We start from the raw sequence: 18,738 nt of genomic DNA on the forward strand, positions 1-18,738 counted from the left end.
TCAAGGAATAAGCAACATAACAAAAAATTCTCAAATTACTTACATTTGGCTTTCGCTGCCACCATGCCTCATATGGAGTCATGTTACACACAACTTTTGTTGGAGATATATTGAGTAAGTATACTGTCGCGTTCACTGCTTTAGCCCAAAATTCGTTCGGGAGACGTTTTTCACTTAACATGCTCCTGGCCATTTCCACAACTGTATGATTTTTTTACTCAGCTACACGATTTGCTCTGGTGTTTTCCTTACTGTTAGCTGCCTGCGAATTCCATTTTTCTTACAAAAATCTTCAAACTCATTAGACAAAAATTCTCCCACTCTATCTGTACATAGACACTTTATGACATGCTCACTATCCTTTTCTGCAAAGGCTTTGAACTCCTAAAATTTTTTAAATGCTTCTGATTTTTTAGATAGAAAAAACACCCAACTTATGCAAGTAAAATCATCAGTAAGCAATAAAAAATATCTACTATTGTTTAAGGATGGAGTGTTCATGGGCCTACAAAGGTCTGCATGAACTAACTCAAGAGGCTTTCTGGCTCTCCACGCCTTTCGAATGAGAAATGACAAACAATGTTGCTTTTCATATACACACCCTTCACAAATTCCATCATTACACGTTATACTAGGCAACCCCAAAACCATGTTTTTGGTTCTTAGTATTTTCAGCCCATTATAGTGTAAATGTCCATACCGTAAGTGCCAAAGATGTGAAGACTCATCCGCTTTGCCAATCAAAGCAGCATCATTCACGTGTGTAAACTCAAGAGAAAACATTCTATTAGGTGTCATCATGACTCTTATGAGAGGTTCCGTGTCTATTTTCTTTTTTCTAATTTCACATACTCCATTATAAAAGTTAAGTGCATAACCATTCTTAATTAATTGTCCAACACTCAATAAATTGTATGATAAACTAGGTATATAATAAATATCATGAATCATCTTTTTATTACCTGATTTAACATTAACTTCAATAATTCCCTTGCCTTCACTTTGTACATGTTTGTTGTTTCCAAGCCGAGCATTCATTCTCATGGACTCATCAATATTGTAAAAGAGTCTTTTTTCACCTGTCATGTGGTTACTACAACCACTGTCTAGAAACCACATTTTATTAACCTTGGTTTCAAATTGAGCAAGGAAAAGATTACCGTGTTCTTGTTCTTTAGCAACATTGACCTGCTTTTTTATTTCTTCCAACACCTTGCTTCCACATGCCCGTACTTCTTACAATAATAGTATTGTTTGTCTTTATAACTCGGCCTTTGATTGCTTTCATTGTGCCGACCCATTTTAAATCTCCCACGACCACGATATCCTTCTCTACCTCTTCCTTTTCCTGCATATTTATTCTCTAAGGTACCTTCACCACTCACTTGCTTGTTGAAATTTTCTACCTTGGCCTGAAATGCATGTTCGATACTTTTCTCGGTTGACCTGTTCAACCTAGACTCATGTGCCAAAAGAGACCCCATTAATTCGTTAATCGAATAATTACTCATGTTCTTAGATTCCCCTATAGCTGTGACAACATGATCAAACTTTTGTGGCATACTTTGTAGGATTTTTTCTATTACCTTTTTATCATCAATTATTTCTCTGAATGTTCTCATTTGATTTACAGTAGTAGACATTCTAGAAAAAAAATCTTGCACGGACTCATTTTCTTTCATTAGCAGGGTCTCAAAATCTCTACGAAGTGTTTGAAGTTTTACAGTTGTTACCTTACTATCTCTATGATAAGCTTCCTTCAAAATAGTTCATGCTTCATTCGACTTAGTGGCTGCCGCAATTTGAGGAAAAATACTTTCAGTCACAACTTGTTGCAAAATGAGAATGTCTTTGGCATCCCTTTTGCGCACCTTCTTTACTTTATTTGCTATTTTTTCTGTTGTTTTTGAGCTTTGTGTATCTACAAAACCATTTTCTACTAGATCCGAAAGATCTTGAGAGATGAAAAATGTCTTCATCTCAATACTCCAAAAATCATAGTTTTTTCTATTAAAAATGGGTACCAAGGCATGTGAAAGATTTATAGAGTTCAGATTTGTACCGTTAGACATCATGAATTACATCACGAAATTGCAAACCAACTTGAAGATTCAGCTTCAGCAACGATCTTCACATTGCTCAAACACGCCCAGTTCAATCGAATCTGGGGCTCTGATACCAAACTTGTTGGAATAAAACAAAGACACACAACAACACTATAAAAATATTAACTTAACAATGGAGAAATAAATACTAAAAATCTTTAACACAAGGTGAGAAACTACACTCGTACATGCCACAAAACCCACTATTTATAGATAAAAACTTATAACTCCTTCCTAATTAATAGGCACTACCTTATTATTCCTATTACTAATGCATAACTCTAGTAACTCACAAAATTTATTCCTTATGTTTTGGAACCACACACACAACGTGAAATCCAAACTGTTTCACACACCCACTAACTCATGACCTATGGTTACACTACAAGAAAAATGCTAATTAGCGACATAAATATTTTCCTCGCTAAATTTGTCGCTACTTAGCGATGGATTAACGACAAAATTTTTCCGTCGCTAAAACGCTACAAAAAAATACTAATTAGCGACAAAATTAGCGAGAAAATTTTTCCGTCGCTAAATAGAGATGAATTAGCGACGAAAAAATTCCCTCGCTAATTCCGTCGCTAATTTTCGATTTAAACTGTCCCACTTGAGGCGCAAAATTTTCCCTCCCTCTATTTTTTCCTCCCCCCGTTCGATTTAAAGCGCCCTTCCTCTGTCGACGCGCAGTGCTCCCCCGAGCCGTGACAATGGCGCTGGTCCTCCGAGCCTCCTCCTCCTCCCGCTACCTCTCCCCCATGTCATCCTCCTCCTCCCGACGGTGCCTTTCACCGGTCTCCACCGCCCGTCCTGCCTCTCCCTCGCCTGAGGCCCTTCGAGCGTAACAATGGCGTCGGCCCCCGGACCGTCCTTCTCCTCCCGCTACCTCTCCCCCGCGCCCTCCTCCTCCTCTCGGCGGTGCCTCTCGCCAGTCTCCACCGCCTGTCTCGCCTCTCCCTCGCCGGATCCCGTCTCCACTACGACCCCGAAAAGCTCACAGTCGGCCGATTGACGTCGCTCCTCTACCCCCTTATGCGCGTTCACTCCTTCGCCGACAGTTTATTCCATGAAGCGGGCACCGAAGGTCCTCTGGCCGTCGACACGGAGCTTGTCGGTCTCTTTCCAGGGGGAGTCATTCTCCCTCGCCCGATCGACCGTCGTGAGAGGCCGCTTGCGGCTGCCCGCGTTTCTTCTCCCACCGTGACTGGCTTGCTGCGGAAGAGCGTCCCGATGTCAGAACGCGCCGGTTCTGTGTAAAAAAAATTGCTCTTTGCCGGAGAACGCGCCGGCAGAGAGCAATTATTATTTTTTTTTTTAAAAATTTAACGACGGATTAGCGACGAATATTATCCATCACTAATTTAAAATAGCGAGAAACTCGCAATGAATCATGTCCGTCGCTAATTCATCGCAAATTAGCGGCAAAAGTAACGACGGATAAGTTCTGTCACTACTTAGCGTCGAAAATCTATCGCTAAGCCGATGCTAATCCGTCGCTAAAATGTTTAGCGATGAATTTAGGTTGTCGCTAATCCACAGGTTTGTTGTAGTGTTACCATTTGTAACCTCTTTTTTGCATCATATACTATCAATATATTTTCTACAGACTATCGTGCACGCAATCTATGGAATCTCACCATTCAAGTAAATGTTTTAGACATGGTCGATTTTTAAAGAAAAATCTAGCATATTTAGACTTGGGAAAATTGATGTATTTATAGCGGTCGAGTTTGTTACCATATAAGTAACATGTAGGCAATCCAAAAGTTGGTTTCTAACAAAAAGATAAAAGAAAAGTATTGAATCTGAAAGATATTTGGATTTGATGGATAACTGTATTTGTTACATGTAAAAAACTAGGATCCATAAACATTTTTTTTGAAATGCAAACAGTAAATCTTGTGAGGTTGGATCCGGATCCAAGTCAAATTCGAAAAGAATCAGAAATACATGTGGTCATACTGAATTTGGGAAAAATAGAACACAAGTTATAAGTGAAATAAAAGATATAAATGGCTTCACATCCCATGGGCGTCATCCCTTACGCAAGGGAAAGCGTGGTGACTCCACGGTCAAGAGGTAAGCGTACGGAATTTTATGATAAGAGAACAGCGACCAAAAGTACGGCAGGCAGAGCCCGTGCAGCTAGGTCTCTCATTCTGTGGGCGGTTTCTCGGTGTAAATATAAAAAATGGCATCACTCCATATCGTGGGGCTACCATCCTTTAAAGTAACGAGTGCATGTGTGGCCTCTGTATACAGTCAAGGCTAGCAAGCTTAAAGAAGCCATGGAGGGCAGGAAGATTCACCACTTCGTCTTGGTGCATGGAGCTTGCCATGGAGGGTGGAGTTGGTTCAAGGTGGCCTCCTTGTTGAGAGAGACTGGCCATGAGGTGATCACGTTGGATCTGCGGGCGTCAGGCATCGATCCAGCAAAGCCAGACCAGGTGCTCAGCTTTGCCGAGTACAGCCAACCCCTAATGGACCTACTGGAGTCCATTTCTGACAATAAAAGGGTTGTGCTGGTCGGCCACAGTCTCGGTGGTCTCAGCATCGCCCTTGCTGCAGACAGGTTTCCGGCAAAGGTTGCTGCTGCCGTCTTTGTTGCTGCCTTCATGCCTAAACCCTCAATGCCACCTTCTCAACTTCTGCACAACGTGACTGACTCTCTCTCTCTCATCTTCTTTTACATGCCAGCATTCTTCTTTAGTATTGAAAATAAATAAATAAGGGAAAAAATGTTCTGTCTGTCATGATATTTTCTGTCCTTTGACATGCCAAACAGTATTTCTTTGTTCAAAAGGATCGGATTGAGTCGTGGGACGACTCGAGCTTCGTACGCGACAACGACGCATCGCAGACTCTCCCGATAACACTTGAATTCGGCCCAAGATTCCTGCTCATCCACTTGTACAACAATTGCTCCAATGAGGTATAATCATCCTAACTTTGCACTCACTTATGGCTTTGTGGCTAAGCCTGAGCCTTGTGGGGGATCAAGCTCTTGTAGAAGCATATCTAGTGCCTCTTAAAGTTTAGAAGTAGCCACATAGCACTAGCCCCGAGTGCGAGTAGAGCTGATGGACTCATTGCACAAATATTTGTGCATTAAGCACTTGATCGCCCTACATCTCGAGAACAGGCCTGTCAGTTGTGGTGCCCAAGGCCTGATGGAGGGCGATAAGATGCTTAATGCACAAATTTTGTGCCATTGCATGTTGTTGGTAACTCAATTTATACAAGAAAAACAAATTATTTAACTAGAAAATATGATTGCACAAATATTTGTGCATTAAGTACCTGATCACCCTCCATCTTGGTGACCGTGCCTGTCAGTTGTGGGGCCCAAGGCCTGATGGAGGGCAATCAGGTGCTTTCTGTGCCATGTGATTGCACTCGATCCAGACTCCAACTTGACTATAAAACAAATCTAAACTCAAAAAGTGGTTGCCTAATACTCAATCAGGTGGATTTGAAATTGGATATGCCTAATACTTGACCATGGGGGCTACACGACCCACTTTTAAGTTATATCTCTGTGAGCAAGTACTATATGATGTTATGACTATTGAGAAATCAGGGCTGGTTGGTCTGGTTGCATGCCAAACAAAACTACATCTCTCACCCAAACCATGTACTAATGGTGGTCATGCATGCAGTCTCATATCCGGTCAATCATATTCAGGTCCTCAACCTTGTATCTTACGAGTTCAGTTTCACTCACACCCTTATGTCATCCCCCGTCTTCATACCCCTCTTAAATCTTATGATGCAAGTTGTTTTGATCAAATCTAACCTTCCAGCTTATATATGGATTCAGCATAGTCTATTTTATAAGAATAGAAACTTGGATAGTATTTTTTGAATGAAAAAACATGATTTTTTTTTAAACGCTTAATTTTGTGTTTTCTCAACCGTTGATTTTTGAATCGCAAAAACTCCCACACACGAGTCTAATTTCAGCAATTTAAATATCAATCTTCACTAAATAAATGGCAGAGATCACATCAATGGAGTCAGCTATTTGATCAAAACAACTTGCATCAATGAAATCCGAAGGAAGGGTATAAAGATTGGGGATGAGTGTTATTACTTTGTTCCATGGGGTTGTGTCGGATATTCATGCAAAATTATATCTCAAACTCAGCCTGTATCTCACTCGGGTCAACCCAAATAATATTTGGGTTTGAAGTTTTCGTCCCATACGCAAGTATTTGGGTTTGGGTCTAGTCAGTAGCCAACACAAACCTCACCCATTGATAATCCCGGGCTGCCAGACCCGATGTCCATGATGAAAACTTCAGAGAAAACCTACTATTTGGGAATGTGTTGTAATTTCTAGGCATGTGCAGGTTCATTGGATTCATTAATGTATTGGGGCTTAATTTGTAGGACTACACTTTGGCAACAATACTGAAAAGAGCAGCACCATTTTACAGAGAAGATCTTTCCAAAGAGAATTTCGTATCCGAGGTGAAGTATGGGCGTACAAAGCGAGCATACGTGGTGTGCAAAGATGACCAAGTAATCAAAGAGAGTTTCCAACGTTGGATGATAGAGATGAACCCTGTGGATCAACTGGTGGAGATTGAAGGTGCTGATCACATGCCCATGTTCTCAAAGCCTCTTGACCTCTGCCATCACCTCCTCCATATCGCTGAAACCCCATAGCTACCTAAAGAAGATGAATCTCTACTAATAAAGCTTGTTGGTGTCAGTGTTACTCCAGTATAACCGTTTTTTTTTAAGCTAACGGAATTAAAGCTCTCTCCTTTTGCAACAGTTATTGAACAACACTACTTAACAAAAGGTTTCGAACTTGCAATCTCTCTCTCTCTCTCAAGAAGAGGGTTAAATGGAAAAGAGCATATGGCAAATTAAACCAAAAGGATACAAATTAAACCAAAAAGGATATGAAACAGGACAGCAAGGGTCAGGGTCGCAAGGGGGTGTGCTGAAGTGTGATCGTCCATTCTTTAAACAAAAAATATTGGGTGACCACTCACTTTGTGTATAGCCGTTTCATACCAACTATTACTTTCAAAAAGGGCATAAACTTGTCTTAGCCTTGCGTACTGCAATTTCATATGCACGTTATAGCAAAACCTCACCACTGAAGGAACAAGGGTCTCTAATCCAAAGACCAATCGATAATTGAATATCATAGCGAACAACATCACCCAAACTCATTTGTCGGTGCCTAGACATTCATTCGTTTAACTCAGAATCACCATACTCAGTTGAAATTACTTAAAGTAATCCTTGAGGTAATTTGCCCTAATCTATACATACCCTCATGCGTTCAAACACTAAGTGTGAAAAACTTTTGTAAGCCGAAAAGTCCTTAACCAAATCTTCAAAAGCAACATCCTCTGATCCGTTGGCATTGTTTAACCAAACAATGCTTCACGTTTGTATCGCTACAAAGCGATGTACTAATGACAATATATTGCTTATCGCGTGTTGTGTTATCACCACACATCATCGATCAAGCCAATGCATACTTTTTTTTACTTTGCTCTGCACATGCCTCAATCCGAAGGCTCAGTCTGAAACATGAGCAATAGACCTTTAAAAATGTATGCATCCGATATAGGCATGAAATTGACTTAATATATACCTGCTGAATGCCTGCAATGCAACTCTCTCTCTCCTTGTAAGTTTGAAAGATTGAAAGTCCTCTTGTGAAGGTCAGTTAGGCTTAGTTGTTCCTTCCTCTTTATGACAGACTACAATAGTAACAACTGAGGGCTCCACTTGTTTGGTAGGAACAGTGAGTAGACGTCACCTTGTATTGGGACGTTGCAAGTTCAAATCCCAAGGTATGTTTGTGTATCTAGTGGTGGTCTGCCTAACCACATCTTGCCTATTTAAAAAAGAAAAGAAAAAAAGGCTGCAATTGTGCAACTACTTTAAGGTATGGAGATTAGAGAAGCTCCGGTGAGAAGGGATAATGGGGATACAATAATATGCTGATTTTTTGAAACAGAGAGGAGTTCCAACTGTCTACTCCCTAAAACTTATATCTTTCCATGTCAAACCTAACTTTGTAAACATAAAAGGCAACAAATTAGAATTTACCAATTTGTCTTAGACTGTCCAAGCTTATACCCCATTTAAGCTTTGAATAAAGCTGACGCATTGACACCCTCTTCTTTATTAGCCAATGTACCTTTTAATCACACGCGTCCAATTATCTATATATATTTATTTTTTAAGGAAGGTCAGCTATATATTAAAGGATTGGCTCAGTCCGTATGCTTTACAAAACAGAATTAAAAGAAACGTCAACACCAAGTGCAACTGCCGCCCATCTAATTTTATATTTATTGCAAGTGGCAGCTGGGTCTCCAACCAAATTCAATACTTTCTTCCGCGATATATATATATATATATATATATATATATATATATATATATATATATATATATATATATATGCTTCAAATGATCGTGCACCCCATTTATCAAATCTCACCATTCAAGTAAATGTGTTTGTAGCTTTCGAAGGTAGGCCACCTAACGCACAGTGGTTGTGGGGTCCCACCTGGTTTTTTTTCTCTCTTCAGCATGAGTTTCTTGTCATAAAAAAATCTTGTATGTTTAAACTTGGAAAATTGATGTATTTATAGCCATCGATTTTGGTACCATATAAATAACATGCGTAAATGTCAGATTTTGGCAATCAAAAGTTGGTTTCTACCAAAAAGCATATGCAGATCACATTTATAGGGTATTGAATCTAAAGACAAAAAGGTATTGAATCTAAAAGATATTTTGATTTGACGGATAATTGTATTTGTCACATGTAAACAAATCTCCATATTATATGAACATTTTTCTCCATTCGACTGTGAATCTGATTATCCGATATCTGATTAGTTGAACCGTTTGCATCCCACTTACAGGAGTCTACTCAAAAGTCTCTAGAAAAGTTGTGTCCTAGAGTCAAGACACGTAGGCTAAGAAAAGAGGCAATGTAATAGAAGAAGAAGCACAACTTCATTTTAGTGTAAATAATTACAAGATAAGAGAAATTTACATGCAACAACAACAACAACTATTACAACTACGCCTTCATCCCAAAACAATTGGGGTCGGTGATATGAACCAAAAAAGAAAATCATTCTGGGTCTTCCGCATGAATCCTTCTCCTCCAATCATTTCTATCTAATGCTATGTCCCCGGTGAGGTTCAAAGCATTTATATCATTTCCTATCATTTTCATTCAAGTCTTCTTAGGCCTACCCCAACCTCTTTTAACTAATATATTTTCTCATTTCTCCATCCTTCTAACTGGAGCATCATTAGGCCTTCGCCGAATATGTCCAAACCACCGTAAACAATTCTCTCTCATCTTATTTTCAATGAGTGCAACACCTACCTTCTTATGTATCTTCTTGTTCCAAATCTTATCTTTTATTGTATTTTCACACATCCATCTAAGCATACACATCTCAGCTACACTCATTTTTTAAATATGATGTCTCTTGGCAACCCAACATTCTGTACCATATAGTAAAGCGGGCCTAATAGTTGTCTTATAAAACTTTCCCTTCAACCGCACTGGCATTCTATGATCGCACAACACTCCTTGCACTTTTCCATTTCATCCACCCAACCTTTTATCCTATGATTTACATTTCTATCAATTTCTCTATACTTTTGAATGATAGATCCCAAATATTTGAAACAATCATCCACCAATATTTTTTGCTCACCAAGTTTCTTTACACTCCCATCACTACTTTGTTGCTTATTAAACTGTTATTCCATATATTCTGTCTTACTCTTACTCAACTTAAAACCTCTTGCTTCCAATGTCTGTCTCCATAATTCTAACTTAGCATTAACCCCAACTCTACACTCATCAATCAAAACAATATCATCAGCAAACAACATACACCATGACACATTTTCTTGAATTGATCTCGTAAGCTCATCCATCACTATAACAAATAGGAAAGGGCTTAATGCAGATCCTTGATGTAACCCAACCGTTATAGGAAAATTGGTTGTCACCCCTCTACACGTGCAAACATTGGTTACTACTCCTTAGTACATATCTTTAATTATACTAATGTACTTGAGAGAAACACCTTTCTTCATCACTGTCCACCATAGAACACCCCTAGGTACTCTATCATATGCTTTCTCCAAATCAATAAAAACCATATTCAAATCTTTGTTCCTCTCTCTATATCTCTCAATAAGTTATCTAAGAAGACGTATAGCTTCCATAGTTGATCTTCTAGGCATAAAACCAAATTGATTTTCCAATATCATGACAACCTATACCTCAACCTATACTCAATCACCCTCTCCCAAAGTTTCATAGTATGACTCATGAGTTTTATAAGAAAAATTTACATGGTTCGACAAAATTGCTTACAACAACTAGAAGATTATTGAAAGGCTTTCTTAATATAATCAGATACAAAAGAGAATAAATAAAGTCATAAACTAAAACAACCACATCTGTCATTCGATCCATCAAGATAATCGTTGTGTGCAACACAAACCTTTCTCTTTGTCACCAACAAGAAGTTGTTATATTTTCTCTCACACTTCTCTCAAAATTTAAGAAAAGCTTCAAGTATCAGATATTCATCCAAGAAAGCAAAATCACCTTATTTCTACACTAAAAGAGAAATACTTCATCTCTTACACTACAAGAAAAATGCTAATTAGCGACAGAAATTTGTGATGAAAAAAATCCATCACAAATTAGCAATGGATTAGCGAGAGAAAGATATTTATCGCTAACATTTTGCTTATTTGCAAAATTCGCGACGAAAAATATTTTGTCGATAATCCATTGCTAATTAGCAATAGATTAGGGATAGAATTTATTCCATCTCAATATTCGTTGCAACTTAGCGACGGATCACCGACAAAACTTTTTTGTCGTTGCCCCGTCGCCAAGTAGTGATGACCTAACGACAAAATTTGTCCATCGCGAATCTGTCGCTAATTTCCCCATAAATTCCTAATTCAAACCCCTTTCTTTCTCTTTTCTGTTTCATCTCCGTCGCCCGAAGCGTTTCGTCTCTGCCGCCCGTCGCCCCTCGGCTCGCCACCCATTGCTCCATGGTCTGCCGTCCGTCGCACCCGACCCGCCACCCCTCGGCAGTCGCCCGTCTCCGCCGCTCGTCGCCCGACGCTCCCCCTTCGCCGACCTCCCCCCCCGCTTCCTGCTGACCTCCCCCTTCGCCGACGCCCGACGCTCAGGACGACTATTACCTTTCTTGCCAGGGAGGGGTCGCGCCTCCCTATCTCCCTGTCTTACGGGATGCGAGGTAGGGGCTCGACCCCCTCCCTATGATTTTTTTGCCAGGGAGGGTTCGAGCCCCCTCCTTGTCTTACCGGAGTCGCGGGAGGGACTCAACTCCCTCCCCTCCCTATGTTTTTTGCCAGGGAAGGGCCGACCCCCCTCTCTGTCTTATGGGAGTCGCAGGAGGGGCTCGGCCCCCTCCCCTTTTTTTTTTGCCTTTTTTTCGCCAGGGAGGGGCCGAGCCCCCTCCCTATCTTACGGGATGCCCAGGAGGGGCTCAGCCCCCTCCCCTTTTTTTTCCACCAGGGAGGGGCTGAGCCCCCTCCCTGTCTTATGGGATGCCCGGGAGGGGCTTGGCCCCCTCCCTTTTTTTTGTTTTCCGCCAGGGAGGGGCTGAGCCCTCTACTTGTTTATTTTTTTGCCAGGGAGGGGGTGAGCCCCCTCTCTGTCTCCCTGTCTTACGGGATAAGAGGGAGGGGCTTGGCCCCCTCCCCTATTTTTTTTTTTTTGCCCACTGTCTTATGGGATGAGAGGGAGGGGCCGAGCCCCCTCCCTATTTTTTTTCCCCTTGTCTTACGGGATGAGTGGGAGGGGCTGAGCCCCTCCCTTTTTTTTTCACCAGGGAGGGGTCAAGCCTCCTCCTTGTATTGTTTTGTATATATGTGCTTTGCAGGTACGTTGCTAAGCTAATTGCACGATGCTTAGTGCTAAGCATCGCATGTGGCTAAAAATACAATGCAAAAAGAAATAAGAAAAAAATGCAAAGGCAAAAGCAATTGAAATTGGGTAAATACTCGTGGTGAGTAAGTGATGCAAGCACATCACATGTTATTTAATTTATTGGATGCAACATTTTTCTGTTCATACACTCACTTAGTTGTGGATATCTAGGACTGCTTTGATGGAGTTTAGAGATCATGCTGAGCATGTTTTTAATATATGAGAATAGAAGTGTTCTTATTTTTGGAGTACGGATTCCATGCTAGGCATGGTAGTAGTTAGCAAGATATTGGAGTGTGTTTGCTGCAGGTACATGTTTGATATTATTTTGATATAAATGATTTGAATGTATTGCAATGTTTGATGTGTCTGTATTTATGCTTGCATGAAGTTATTTTTCATTTGATTATGTCTTCCATATGAAATTGTATTATGAATTTTTTATTCAAATGAATATATCATTTTATGTAATATGATTTCATATTTCTAAATATCCTCATGATGTGTATAAATATGATATGATGCTGTTACACACGAAAATCTATGCATTAATTTAAAAAAAAAATTACTCATAAACAATCACCAAACAAGAATTAATAGATAAATTAGATATTTATTTCATCATAGCATTATTAAGATTCTCTTTTAACTGGTATAATAATATCTGTAACATTATAGGATAAAATGACTGCAAACCATGAATGGATGTATCGTAGGATAGTTGATAATGAGGTGTCATATGAATATATGGATGGTGTTAACAGTTTTATTGAATTTGCAACGGCAAGTGTTAGTACAGTGGATCCCACCAGTCGGATCAGATGCCCCTGTATGATGTGTAAAAATAATCGATTTGTAGAACCTTATGCCGTTAGACATCACCTATACAGGAAGGGTTTTGTTAGTGGTTATCAGAATTAGATGCTTCATGGTGAAGAATTTTGGAATAATTTTGACACACGAGTGAATGTGGTGTATAATAATCCATATGTGGATTTGATATTTGATGTTGTAGGACCAGAAATGGGTTATGCTGTGGGACATAGTGATGCACCAACTGTGGTAGAAGAAGAAGCAACAAACGATGCAGTTAGTAGATTTTATGACTTACTTAGAGATGCTGATGAGCCACTGTAGAATGGTTGCGAGAGTAACACTATCTTGTCTGCAGTTTTTCAACTACTGGATTTGAAGTCAAAGTATAATTTGAGTCAATCATGTTTTGATCATTTATGCTTTATTGTGAAAAGTATATTGCCCAAAGATGAGAATGAAAGTACAATAGGATCGAGGCAACGAGCACTAGAGGGAGGGGTGAATAGTGCTTTTAAATAACATTTTTGGAATTGAAGAATTTTGAAATTCGTAAAGCAATCATACAAAGAACACAAGAATTTATCCTGGTTCGGTCTTCCAGACCTACATCCAATCCCCAAGCAAAACCCGCTTGAGATTTCCACTATCAACCTTGTGTAAACACAAGAGCATACCGAACAAATCCGGTCCCACTTTCAGTAACAACCCTACTAAAAGCAAACAACTCCTTTAAACCAAGGAGTCATTTCCTCTTACAGAAAAATATAAGTAACCAAACTTACAATCAACCTACAAGCCCTTCTTATGAACGCAAATGAAATGTAATTGGCTTTTGAGGTTGTTAAAATACTCAACTCACGAATTCACTATCTCTCAAAGGAATTTTAGTGGAAAACTGGAGTGAAAATATCAAGTGAGTGAGAAAACGAATACTTGAATGAATAGGAGTGAAAGGCAAAGAATTCGATCTTTGTAATTCAATGTAATTCAATTGGATTCGATGTTTTTGAGTGTGAAATGTACTCATATTTATAGTTGAAAGATTTCATATGTTGAGGGTATGAAAGGGTGTCAAAACAGTAACTTTTGAACGATCTTCATTTGAAAAATGAAAAGACATGCCTTTTAAAAGTTAAAAAAAATGGCAAAATTAGTCGACTGGAACAGTAGTTAGTCGACTGAAATCAAATATTAGCAGATCGTTGGTCGATTAATGTGTTTAACAAAGCCGTTTGAAAATCTAAAGTTTAAAACTTAGTCAACTAAAGAAAAAGTTAGTCGCTGATAATATCATCAATAGACTGAAAAATCTTTCAGTCAACTGCTGATAAATTTTTCTGAAAATAAACATTCTGTCCGATCGATTGATAAAACCTTCAGTCGACTGCTGTTAAATTTTTCTGAAAACAGACATTTTGTCCGGTCGATTGAGAGTCGATTAATCGACTAATTCAGAAATTTGATGTTTTTGCTTTAAAAATTTGGCGCAAAAAAGTTGGTCGACTGGTGAGTCTATTGGTCGACTAATAAACATGAAAAATTAAGTAAAGAGTTTTCTAAAATGATTTTCATTAAAGGTTCTTTTAGAAAAGTTTTTCTAAAGACTTTTTAAGTGAAATGCAATCGAAATATGCACTCTAAGTAAGGCTCTTACAAGAATCTATGACATTTAATGAATTTTGCATTTGCACACTAGTCTTCAAAGATTCTTCATCGAATTCTTCAATTCTTGTCATCTTTCTTCATTGCCTTAGCTGAAATACAGTTGATTCACTTGTTCATCATCAAAACCTTGTATTTGAAGTATCGTGTACGACTTCATTGTCGTAACAATCTCCTTCTTTTTTATGATGACAAACTAGTCAAATATGGAGCATTTAGATGCATAGATTGAGATTTTACTCCCCCTATCAATATGCTGCAAAACATAAGAAGTTAGCACAGTCAAAGCATATATATCACATAGTGATTGTTTTGCATTTCCATCATTACTTTCATGCATTTCTATTTCTTTTTTATGAATCAATTCGTTGCAAAATTTCATCATTGTCTTGACTAGTAGAGACTTTCTTTTGTTTTACTTGAGATGGGGGTGTCATAGGAGATGGTGATGGTTCAGGAGATCCAAAATTTAAAGGAGGTAGATATTTGATTTTCATTCGTTTAAAAACAGTTTGATCAAAGTATTCATTTTGTTCAATAGATTTTTCATTGGTTAGGGGTACTTTGAAATATCTGAAAATACGGGTAAGGAGTCATCCATACGGAAGAAAGAGTTTTTGTTTCCACAATGTAGTAAAATACACGTTGGCCCAATTTACAGAAATATTTCCAAATAAGATATAAAGAGTCGTAGAGAGATCTGTGGAATAGTAATCAAAATATCCAGTTTTAGGTAGAACATTGTGGGCAAGAATTTGTCCAGCAATGCAAGCGCGAGTTTGAAGATTGGTATTCTTGAAGGAAGGACAATGGGGTGTACCGAGAAGAAGAATTTGTTCAAAAATGCTTTTATCATTAAGTTCAATAGTATTGAAAAGAGTTTCTGAAGGTGGAATATCTAGGATTTGTCTAAGAAATTTAAAATCAAACTCAATTTCAATATCGCGAACAAGAGAGGAAAGAAATTCAATGTCATGATCAATTTGTAAATTAGTGTAAAACAAATGGATCAATAAAGGATAATGAAATGGATCCGAACTGTCATAAAAAAGATGTGAAATGCCTGTGAATAATTCTCTGATATTATTGTGAGAAAATAGGTGAAACAGAACATTTTGACCTGGTAAAATAGGGAGTGCAAAAATCGATCCAAAAGTATCATATAGAAGGGAATTTCTGAGTAGTCTAAGAGAAAATCCATGACGTGCTTGTGGTGTAGATAAAGGGGAACCTTGTGCGGAGGCTGTTTTCTGGCTAGGCATCATTGTCAAGAGACAAAACGAAATGGATGAACTTGTCAAAGAGAATCAGTGTCGCAGGAAATGGTTGGTCAACGAGGTCTTTGAGAGGAATAGGCGGACACACTGTTGATGTCAGCTTTCCAATGCTTTAAGAATGATATCCGGTGAAAGGAAGATGTCGTCTGACGTCGTGGAGGATAACCAATGCTGCAGAATCACTCTGTCATGGCAAGAAGGTTTCTGTGAGGAGGAGTGCGACCGACAAGATATTGAAATTTCCTAGGGTTTGTGGAAGACAATAGCTATCTGCCGAATAAATCTGGAGGGGCCTTCGTGAGATGCGGACGATGCTCCGTTGATCGTCGGGGAGGATATGATGGACAATAGACCATCCAAGATCACGACTCTGTTAGTGGCCAAATCAATTGGTGAGAGCAGTCCACCGGAAGGGGAATATCAATCTTCCAAGGGTTTTAAGAAAGAGGGAAGTGGTGGTAGAGGGTGCGATTGCTTCAGAGGAGAGGAAAACACACGGGCGTAAAATAACGATTGCCCTTCTTAAACAAAACCAAGGGGTATTGGGTCCCTTCAGTTAAAATTTAAAAAATAACCATCAGTTGACTAGAATTTCATCGGTCGACTAAAAAGTGCAATTTTGAGATTTTTTAAAAAACAAAGCATTTTTTTTAAAAATTTATAAATCTAAAAATGATCAAATGCTTAATTCTCTCCTAATTCTTATAAAATCTTCATTTTTAAGTGGTTTAGTGAAGATATCGACATGTTTTATGTAAGAGTGGTCAAATAAGAACACTGTTTAAAACATAACATGCTGTATTTACTGCTTCATCCCAAAAGTATTTTGGTAAATTTTTATCTTGAAGCATGGTTCTAGCACATTCTGGCAAAGTTCTATTCTTTCTTTCAGCAACTCTATTTTGTGGAGTCACTCTAGGAAAAGCAAAGTTGTGAGATATACCATGTAAAACACAAAACTTTAAAAAAGATTCATTTTCAAATTCATCACCATGATCACTACGAATGATAATAATAGATATAGATTTTTTATTTGTAATTCTTCTATAAAGTTTAAAAAATTCAGAAAAAGCATCATTTTTACTTTTTAGAAAAATCACCCAAGTAAATCAAATGAAAATCATATACATTATTCCTTCTTTTACCTTTAAAAACGATCTTTTTAGAATGAAAATCAGAAATTAAGCATAAATCATGTTCAAAAGAAACGAGAAAACCTTTATCACATAATTGACTAATGGATAATAAATTATGCATTAAACCATTTACTAAAAGAATATTTTCTATCAAGAGAAATTTTGGATTACCAATGTTACCAATACTGATTACTTTTCTCTTGTTATTGTCAACAAAGGTGACGGTTCCTCCATCCTTACTTTGAAGGGTGAAAAATAACTCTGGCCATCTAGTCATATGTTTGGAAAAACCGTTGTCCAAGATCCTTTTGCTCCTTATTTTGTATACCTACAACAAAATTGGAAGACAAAGCATTTGACCCCTTTCTATTTTCGGGTCTATGAACTTTAGCTTTAAAAACCCATATCCATTTGGATTTTGGTTTTCTTTGATAATAAATATTCTTTTTATAAAAAGATTTAGCATTTCTAAAATAATCATGTCTAGGCTTATAAGCTTTATAAGTACCATGATTAGATGCATTTCTATTATGACTAGAAAATTGAGTTCTTTGAATCAGTGATTGGGAATTTTGTCTTTGATTCTTCACCACATAGTTTGGTCTATTTTGAATATCAAAGAAGCTATATCCCAATCTGGTTTTGTTAACCGAGCATCTTTGAGAACCAAGAAGTCTTTCTAGATTATCTTGGCCATTAGTAAACTTAGTCACTATAGAAAGAAGATCATTTAATTTTTCTTTTAGACTTGATATTTCTTTTTGTAAGATATTGGTTCTAATTCCAATTTCTTTTATCTTAGATGCTTGACAAGAGTTTTTCTTCTTGAGATCTTCTATCTCTTGAAATAACACTTTGTTTTGAGAGTCAAGAGTTGAATTTTCAGTTTTTAACTCTTTGTTTTTAGAACTTAAACTCTTAAATTTAGCATATAAATCATTAAATGCTTCTAATAAATCATCATACTCAAATTGACTTATCGAGTCTTCTTGTGCTACAAAGCACATATTGGTAACTTCTTCATTTGATTCTTCATCGGAAGAGGAGTCACTATCATCCCAACTTGCTTGAAATGTCTTTTTCTTCTTGAATTGGTCCTTGGGCTTGATTTTGAGAAGAATACAATCTTTTTTGATGTGTTCTGCCTTTTTGCAATTAAAGCACTTGACTTCATTAGGATTGAAAGAATCAGTTTTCTTTACCTTCCTTTGAAATCTTTTCTTTTTGATGAATCTTTTGAATTGCCTTGTGATGAGGGCAATATATTCATCTTCTTCTGAATCTTCATAGTCAGAAATGGCCTCGAAAGCAAAAGATTTCTTCTTGGGTTCTTCTTCTTGTCTATCATGAAGTTGGACTTCATATGCCATTATGTTACCAACCAAATCTTTAAGAGAAAGAGTATTTAAATCATTTGCTTTCTCTATTGCTGTGGTTTTTCTCTCCCATTCAGGAGTTAAACACCTTAGGATTTTTCTAACTAAATCCACTTGCAAATATTATTTTCCATGGGATTTTAGAGTGTTAGTAATATCGGTCATTCTCGTTACCATGTCCGATATAGACTCTTTTTGCTTCATTTTAAACAATTCAAATTTATGAACTAAAGAAGCAATCTTAGATTCCTTTACCTTTGACGTACCTTCATGAGTAACGAGAAGAGTATGCCAAATTTCATTTGTTGTGGAACATTGAGAGATGCGATTGAAATCTACCTTGTCAACGACACAATAAAACACATTCATAGC

General features: G+C 38.0%; 1 protein-coding gene across 3 annotated transcripts; it reads left to right on the plus strand.

Moving 5' to 3' along the window:
• The first annotated feature begins 4,382 nt into the window (after positions 1–4,382).
• Positions 4,383–6,788, plus strand: LOC149835102 (methyl jasmonate esterase 1-like). Of its 3 annotated transcripts, none has more exons than XM_090010400.1 (3): positions 4,383–4,762; positions 4,891–5,037; positions 6,498–6,788. In XM_090010400.1, the coding sequence occupies exons 1-3, from the start codon at positions 4,394–4,396 to the stop codon at positions 6,774–6,776; spliced, it is 795 nt and encodes a 264-aa protein (XP_089866526.1). In that variant the 5' UTR covers positions 4,383–4,393; the 3' UTR covers positions 6,777–6,788. The 3 variants fall into 3 exon arrangements, with proteins under 3 accessions (XP_089866526.1, XP_089866527.1, XP_089866528.1); XM_090010401.1 differs by having other exon boundaries at positions 4,909–5,037; XM_090010402.1 differs by lacking the exon at positions 4,891–5,037.
• The last annotated feature ends 11,950 nt before the right edge of the window (positions 6,789–18,738 follow it).

This window comes from Nuphar pumila, chromosome 6 (assembly GCF_984573655.1).
Source record: "Nuphar pumila chromosome 6, dmNupPumi1.hap1.1, whole genome shotgun sequence".
Classification (NCBI taxonomy): Eukaryota; Viridiplantae; Streptophyta; class Magnoliopsida; order Nymphaeales; family Nymphaeaceae; genus Nuphar; species Nuphar pumila.

Excerpts from the sequence above, each read along its gene's own strand:
- LOC149835102 (XM_090010400.1), top strand. The coding sequence starts at position 4,394 with ATGGAGGGCAGGAAGATTCACCACTTCGTCTTGGTGCATGGAGCTTGC. Across the intron at positions 4,763-4,890 it reads CTTCTCAACTTCTGCACAAC|TATTTCTTTGTTCAAAAGGA; the intron begins GTGACTGACTCT and ends CATGCCAAACAG. Across the intron at positions 5,038-6,497 it reads ACAACAATTGCTCCAATGAG|GACTACACTTTGGCAACAAT; the intron begins GTATAATCATCC and ends CTTAATTTGTAG.